The 8,667-nt window shown below is 43.6% G+C and overlaps 1 protein-coding gene across 1 annotated transcript; it reads right to left on the minus strand.

The window, feature by feature from the left end:
* Window positions 1–84: 84 nt before the first annotated feature.
* Window positions 85–6,449, minus strand: FDX2 (ferredoxin 2). The gene is made up of 5 exons (XM_083594224.1): window positions 6,317–6,449; window positions 5,664–5,703; window positions 3,754–3,860; window positions 2,589–2,676; window positions 85–897 (listed from the first exon to the last, which is right to left on the minus strand). The coding sequence occupies exons 1-5, from the start codon at window positions 6,429–6,431 to the stop codon at window positions 741–743; spliced, it is 507 nt and encodes a 168-aa protein (XP_083450350.1). The 5' UTR covers window positions 6,432–6,449; the 3' UTR covers window positions 85–740.
* Between the last annotated feature and the right edge of the window lie 2,218 nt (window positions 6,450–8,667).

Below are 8,667 nucleotides of genomic sequence, written 5' to 3' on the forward strand. Positions count from 1 at the left end.
TTCCAGTCAAACACAACTCTGTATATAATAAAAGTATAATGTAAACTGAATGTCGCAATGCAATTTGTACACAAATGCAATAACAACAGTAATAGGCTGCTTTTATTTTTTTACTGATAAAAACCAGAGGAGGTGTGGGGCAAGTGCCTTCCTCCTCTCAGCTTATTTGGTGCTATGAATGATGTTGCCGACCGATCTTCTCAGCAGTCAAATGGCAAGTGAGAGACAAGAAGTCCCCGATGAAAATTAATGCACTTGCTTGCGCAGCAAGAGAAAACACAGAAACAGAGAGAACACAACCAAAGTGTTTATGGAGGGTAAGCCACTCCTCTCATCCCTCCCTTTCCTTCCATGAAGCCAGTACTTGCTGTGTCCACCTTAAAATAGTGGTGCTAATGTGCAGGAGCCTCTTCTCCCCTTGAAACATTTCCCACAGGACTTGGGAAAGTGCTTCTAGGTTGGGTGAGGTACATCTCCCAACATCCTTCTCAAGCCATGAATGCAGTTAAGCAATAGCTTAAGGGAGGCTCAGAGAGGCAGAAAGCTCTGGCCTTACTCAGAATGCTCTCTGGAAGATACACATTTCTTTTCTTTGCATCAGTCTTTTGTTCATAGAACACAATTTTATTTTTTTTAAAGCATCATGCGTGCTTTGACCGCATCGCTGTCTTGCTCTCTGGCGGTTGCTTAAGAGATCAGGCTCACTTTGGAGATTGGTCCAGCCTTTCGCTCCATGGCACTCAGTGGGGTTTGGGGACATGCCCGTCCACATAAAAGTTCCTAGTGATCTTGGGGAGGGTGAACTCTGCTCCTTCCAATCCTTTGTCGAGGATAATCTGGCAGCCAAGGCGAGAGTTCTCCTGAAGCAGTGGTGCCATGTCTAACATATCTTCCTCCCTACAAGAAGACAAGAAGAGTGACTTCCAGCCCATAACCCCCAAGGTGGATAAGAAGATGAAGAAGAGTTGGTATGACCAGTGCTAAAATACCAAGCAAGTCCACATTATAGCTCATCTTAACACATTTTAAACAAAAAACAAGAATCAAGTCACTAGATGAAATTCAACACTACACTATGGGGAATGTTCACGTCAGTGCAAGCAGTGCAACTTGGCAGACTAAACGATCCCCATTCTCCCCCTCTGATCAATATACAGCCTGATGTATATATTGTGTTCTAGGGGGCTTAGTTTGGTCAGAATCAAGTATACGCTTCCAGAGGTAACACTAACTACATGACTTCTTGTTACAGGTAGGTAGCCATGTTGTTCTGCCGTAGTCAAAACAAAATAAAAACGAATTCCTTCCAGTAGCACCTTAGAGACAAACTAAGTTTGTTATTGGTATGAGCTTTCATGTGCATGCACACTTCTTCAGATACACTGAAACAGAAGTCACCAGACCCTTATATATAGTGAGGGGGGGAGGGGTATTACTAAGAAGGGTGGTAGGAATGGGTGATTGGCTGATAGGTGTGGTAAACCTATTGATGACTGTTAATGGCTGCAGTTGGTCTTAACAGGAAAAAGCAAGAGATGAGATGGCGAAAAATAGCTTTATTGTGTATAATGAGATAAGAATCCAATGTCTCTATTCAGACCAGGTCTCTCCATGGTTTAAAGTTTGGTAATAAGTTGCAATTCTGCAACTTCTCTTTCCAATCTATTTCTGAAATTCTTTTGTAATAAGGCTACTTTTGTAATAAGCTACTTTGAGATCTTGTTTAGAATGTCCTGGGAGATTGAAGTGTTCTACTAGTTTCTCTGTCTTGTGATTCCTGATATCAGATTTATGTCCATTTATCCTTTGGCTTGGGGTTTGGCCTGTTTGTCCAATATAGAGAGCTGAAGGCCACTGTTGACATTTGATGGCATACACAATGTTAGAAGATGAGCAATTAAATAGTCCTGAGATGGTGTGTTTGATGTTGTTGGGGCCAGTAATGGTGTTGTCCAGGTGTATGTGGCAGCAAAGTTGGCCTCTGGGTTTACTGCAGGCTCTGGTACCAGTGTCCATGTTAAGTCTGGTTGTTGTATTATTGTGAGTGAGAAGTTGTTTAAGATTGGGTGGCTGTCTGTAGGCAATGAAAGGTCTTCCTTTCATTACTTCTTGTAAATGAGCCACCATAGTCACTAGAGGGCCATGAAAATTTGTGTCCCAAGCTTTTTAGACTCTTCTATCCATGTACTATCTGAAACCCAGAATTGTTTACCCGATGTGAAAATTTTTGGCATTATGTTCAGCTCTCCTACCCCACTAGAGGTCTCTCTCTGTCTCTAGGGCACTGCCTCCTTTTTTTTTTGCACCAGAAACCTGCCAGTTTCTTCAGGCTTGGACAGCAGGGCCCTCCCAGCCATTGCTGAGGAAGTTGTGGAATGCCATCAGCAGGGAGCTAAGAAGGGCCACTTCTGCTACAAGGAGAGTGTCCAGGGATGGCTCAGTTGGTAGAGCATGAGGCTCTTAATCTTGAGGTCATGGGTTTGAGCTCCACATTGGGCAAAAGATTCCTGCATTGCAGGAGGTTGGACTAGATGACCCTCAGGGTCTCTTCCAACTCTACAATTCTATGGTCGTAAGGTGGTCCTTACCGTTCATCAGGCTGGGGGAGCTTGTCTACAACATCATGGCTCACATAGACATGACAAGTGGAACAGGCTAGGGAAGCTTCACAGGCACCTGTGCAGATAAGAGGCAAAGACAATGAGAGAGATTTTGCTGCCAAGTCAAGAGAAGGCACTATGCAGGCTGTGCACTATTCCAATCACCTGGCCTCTCAAAAAGTGTATCATAAAACTAGAAAAGGGCAACCAAAATGATCAAGGAGTTGTGGCACCTTTAATATGAGGAAATACCAGAGCTGTTGGGACTTACCGTATTTTTCGCTCTATAAGACGCACTTTTCCCCTCCTGAAAAGTAAGGGGAAATATGTGTGCGTCTTATGGAGCAAATGCAGGCTACGCAGCTATCGCTGTGCAGTGATCCCTCTTGCTCTCCTGGCTTCAGGGATAGCCATGCAAAGCCTCTTGAGCGCAGTGGGAGCGCTCTTGCCTCTTCACTCAAGAGGCTTTGCGTTGCTTTCTTGTTTCTTGTTTTCCTCCTCTAAAAACTAGGTGTGTCTTATGGTCGGGTGCGTCTTATAGAGCGAAAAATACGGTAGTTCCCTCCCCCATACAACAAGGGGAGATATAGGGGGGAGGGAGAGTGTAATATTTATACATTGATGAACAGTGTGGAGGAAGGGTTGAGTTTCACTCCTTCCATTATAATACTAGAACTTGATACTATGGCCAGGTTACTTGAAAAAGCACCCATTGCCACACAAAGTGAAATAAGTAACATTGGCTAAGTATTTTTAGGGCTTTGCCCTCATAAAGCAACAGACAGGAGCAAGTCATTATACAATAGCCACATTGGCAAGCACACAGAATAATTAAGAAGCTGCTCTGTAACACCCAAGTTATTTACAATCTCAATTGAACTTTTCTAAACAGATGGGATGAGTTGCAAGTCAATAGGAAGGGTTTTTACAGTGCTGGGGCACTACCAAAAAAGCATACTTGCACATTATTGTGCATACCATTAGCCAAAATGGCTAAATACTACCTCCATGTGCAGAGACAGTACATATCAGATAACAAAGCATGCAGGAGAGGCTATATTTGGACTCCCCAATGGCATCTGGCTAGCCACTATTGGATTGAGGATGCTAGACTGGACTGCTAGCCGGATAGAGGAGGGCACTGAAGACTTACCTTCTAGCTCAATGCCATGTTTCTGAGCCAAGCGCAGCACATCATCCCCAATTCTGCCTTGCACTGGGATCCTTTGCCCAGACCGGTCTATAAACACCACATTCACTCTGAGACAGGATAAAAAGCATAGGCACATCTTCAATCAATGACCCTCCCATAATTGTCAGGTGCTGAAAAGCTACAAGTATAGTTGAAAGTCTCCTGTGTTTCTGCATAAAGGCACAGATTACCAAGCAACATCTAACAGCTGACATAGGTTTGGAATTCCAAATATTCTCATCCTTCTATACTATATTTTCACTCATCTGTTGTCATGCTGGCATTGTTGTTGTGGCTTTTTATATAGGATCTGATTGTTACTATTAATGTTTATTATTATTATTATTAGTAGTAGTAGTAGTAGTATTAGTGTTGGAAGCTGCCCAAAGTGGCTGGGGCAACCCAGCCAGATGGGTGGGGTATAAATAAAATAAAAATACAAGGGTGCGTGCATGCCCAACAGGACAAGGAAAGCCTAGAACCTGAGTAGGTTGGAGGAAGGAGTGGGTGGCCCCACAGCTGGCAGAAATAGGAGGGGAAAGTCTTTCTCCCTTTTGTTCTTCCCCTGCTGCTGTGATACATTGCCAGTAGAAGGAAGCCTGCATTCTGTCAGTGGCGGTGGGACAATGACTTTCTCCTCTTCATTCCCCTCTTCACCACCACCACCAGCAGCAGCAGGCAAAGGAGAGAAAGCAATGTGGGGAGCATGGCGACTGGGGACTTTGAGGGGGTGGATGGGGGCAGGGTTGGGCAAGGTGCAGAAGGAGGTTGGCAAAGGGGGTGTGGGGTGGGATGCAGCAGGTAGGCGGAATTGGTAAGCCAGTCCCTAGTAATGTTAAAAAGAAACAAACAGGAAGCGCTGAAGACTCAACAGAGCAAAAAGCTCCTCTAGCCAACTGAGTTTTCAGTGTTCAAAGTTTAGAACTGGTGTGTATCAACATAGCAGCTGTGAAGGGAGACAGATGTACATCTGTTGTTGTTTTTTTATAAAATATTTACTAGAGTTTTACAAAAAGCAGGAATTTACAAAGTAAAAAGAAAACAAGAGAAGAAAAAGAAAGAAGAAAAATACAAAAAAATACAAAAAATGCATAGAGAAAAAAAAGAAAATACAAAATACAAAAACAAGAGAAAAAAATTAAATAAAAAAAGTTAAAAACAAATCCTTTTTTCTCCATATCTTTAAGCTCATTTGCTTGTTTCCATGACCTCCTCACACCTCCCTTTTTTGTATTCCCGTTCACATAGTCAGTTCAGCAAATCCTTACCCTCTTTCATTTATCTTAACTCTATATCTTAACATATTATAACTATATATTTTCATCCATTATCAATCCATTTTTACATATTCTTGTTAGCCTTTTTACTAATGCCACTTAATTTCAATCCAACATCATTTTAGCATTCATTAATTTTACAGTATTTCAGCAAATAGTCTTTAAATTTCTTCCAATCTTCTTCCACCAACTCTTCTCCCTGGCCTCGGATTCTGGTCCTGCCAATGCATGATACAAGTAGCAAGTGGTAACTGCAAGACCAGCATAGGATGAGCCACCACCCCAGTAAGAGTTGCACTGTGAACTAAGCAAACAATTGTACCTAGTGTGTTTTGCTTCCTGTATTTCTGGTTAACACACACAAGTATTTGTGAAGCTGCCCCCTGGACACACCACTGCAGAAATTAGGCTGCTAGGACTCTTGCAACCACCTAGCCTAACTATGTACGCTACTTACAATTAACAAGCAATATTTCAAACCACGAATTCTCATTGAGATGATGCTATCAAAAGCACAAAATATGTCAACCGCCCAAAGAAGATCCAATATTAGTTTAACCCAACCCACTCCCAACTACATTTTGTGCTACTCACACTTCTGCAGCAGAGTTCTCCTCTTCTGCTTGAAAGGTCACTGGGGGGAAAAACACACAGCATTTTATTTATTTATATGCATTTAGAGCCTTGCCTTTTACTATTCAATCTCAAGGCAGGGTACATATGTTGGTGTTAGCCGCCCTGAGCCCAGCCCTGGCCAGGGAGGGTGAAGTATAAATAAAAAATTATTATTATTTATTATGTAGCTTAAAGCAACAAGGCACGTCATGCGTAACACTAAAGCATGGACTAGAGCCCCCAAACTTCTGGAGGGCACCAGGTTGGGGGAAGGGAGGGAGTGATCCTCTGAATTCCTCCAATTCGGAGCGAGTTTGTTTGGGTCGCCAGATCGAACTTCTTAGGAAGAACAATCTGAGCTGTTGGTTACACAACAGGGGGAGAGGGATCCTGCTGGAACAAAAACACCGCCGATGAATCCCCAGGCGCCTCTCGTTTCGTGACCAAGTTGCGTTGTTGTTGTTGTTGTTGTACATTTATTGACACACCGCCTTATCCCCGACGGGGACTCACGGCAGCTTACAGGGAAGGGGGAGGGGAGGGAAGAAAGAGCAACCAGCCTCCCCCCCCCCATCCCGGCAGTCTTTCCCTGACCCTTGAGGAGAGGGGAGACCCGCTCTCTCCTCGCCCACCTGCAGTGCGGAAGCCCCGGGGCAGGAGCCGGCCGGCCGCCGCCGCCAGGACCCGACGGCGCCCCGGGCACCGGGAGACGCCAGCGCCGCCCTTCGCGGCCCAGGAGGCCGCCATGACAGGCGCCACGTGACCGCCGGGGTCAGAGGGCGGCGGCTGTTTCCGTGGAAACGGAGGGGAAGGGGAGCCTCGCTCGTTGCGCGGGGGTCTCCCCCACTCCTGGAAAGCGGCGTTGTCTTATTCTTCCTCCGCCCCTTTCAAAGGGAGTCTCCCTTGCGTGTTCCGGCTGGAAATATTTGTGGGCGGAGGCTAGAAAGTGTTGGCTGAGAAGCGTTTCGAATTACCAAATGCAAGATAAATAATGTCAACCAATCAACTTGCTCAGTTGATGGAATGTCGCCTGGTCGCTTATCTGGCCTTGGGGAGAATCTGCAGAAGCATTAGTACTGTAGTTTTTATGTGGTTATTGTTGTAAACAAAATCTGCCCTTATGGGGTATCCAAGAGCCCATATAGAGTCCTTACGTAGGTTCCCTATTGTTAGGAGAAAATAACAGAAGCCAACCAGAGAATATTGAGAAGCAAAGCAGCCTGATCTTTATTGATCTGTTGCAACAGGGTGCTCCCCTCACCCGCAGGAGAGGAGGAGGAACCCAGAACAAAGGTGTGCCCGCCCTTATATAGACATTTTAAATTCCCTGCCCTGGAGTCCAAGACCACCCCCAGAAACATCATACATGTATCACAGGAGGGGTGTAGCTCAAGACCACTCTCCACATACCTACATCACAGAAAAGGTCTAAAACAGAAATTTGAATGTTGTTTTTCCTGTCTGCCAGGTTATCTGATAGTCTGTCACCCATTAAAATGCTGATTACTCAATTCCTGGGACAATGGGAAGGCTCCCTGACCCCCTCCTTGCAGAGGAAACATTTGGTCAGTTTGGGAATCAAAAATGGTTTCAGGTCGGTCTTCCTGTGCTGATCTATGTATGTGCTTTGTTGGTACATTTATGAACATTTTATATATATCTAAGACCCTAAAATTCTTATCACATTATGTAGTTTTTAATGTGTTTTCTTTTTTTAATAACTACTTTGCTATTATAATTATGTATCTTTTCATATCGTAAGCCGCCTTGAACATTGTTTTAACTGTGGAAAGGCGGCATCCAAATAAAATGATGACGACGCTGATGATGATGTACTCCAAAGAAAAGTGTCTTTCAATGCCCTCCTGTCTCATTATGACATCTATCTTTTCATGATATATGATGCCTGGAGAGAGAGAAACGTCCTGCCAAACCTGTCCGCCCGGCCCTATCATACTAAAAGGCTGAAATAAGTTACTTGCCAAGAGCAGAATTACATAAGAAGCAAGAGATTGAAGAGATCAGATGCATTTTTATTTAAAAGCTGCAAATCAAACACAAATTGTTTGCTTGTTTGTATTTTTAATAATTTTTATTAAAGATTTGTGAGTGGTTCCACAGGACTTCTTCATTCTTAGAAGTAGCTTGGGTGAAGCGGAACTGGATTTTGATCAAAGCAGCTTGTCCATAAGAATCCTCCAAATATTGCTGCTTTTAATAATGCTTAGAGTCCACCCTTTCCACCTCCGTAAGCTGCTTTTAAGTAACAAGTCAGAAGACCCAATCAGATCCGCTTTATTGCAAGTCATTTGGGCACAACGCTACTTGAGAACCTTCGGTGCTTCTGTTTTAGCATCTTAGAAATGCAGGATATCCCCTAACTTTGCAGATGCTGAAAGAACTAAAATAACCATTTTGTTAGTTCCTCATGGACAAAGAAACAACAAGGTATTTCAGTGAATGACAGTCTTGGCTGGGATACACCTAGAGCAGTCAGGCATATTTAAACATAGGAGGATTAAGTCCAGAAGGTCCTGTGCTTGAATTCACTTAAATTCAATACCAAAATAAAGCAGATGAGCATGGCAGCCATGGAGGAAGCAAACAGAAAGTGATCTATGAGGCAAGAAGGCCTACTGCTTAGCCACGGTAGCACCCATTTCTCTGGAAAATATTTTAATCAGAAGTCAATGGTAGCCCTATTCCATCTTGTCTCACGTAAGCTTATGGATGGTCCACCATTAAATCTTACCTGTTTTTCCTTTTGGGACATCACTATGTAGCCTTCTCACTCTATTCTCGTTCATATTGGATTTATACACTAGTCAGCAACAAAGGTGTGAACAAGCCCTTCATCAGCATTGTAACAAGGTCCATTTATCTAATCTTTGAATATTTTGACAGGTATTATGTTTAAAATCTGTGGCACAAATGGAGATACTATCCCTTCAAGAGTGGTTGAGGGCCAAGCCTTTCATAAACT

Source organism: Podarcis filfolensis, assembly GCF_964270895.1.
Source record: "Podarcis filfolensis genome assembly, chromosome: 17".
NCBI classification, from domain to species: domain Eukaryota; kingdom Metazoa; phylum Chordata; class Lepidosauria; order Squamata; family Lacertidae; genus Podarcis; species Podarcis filfolensis.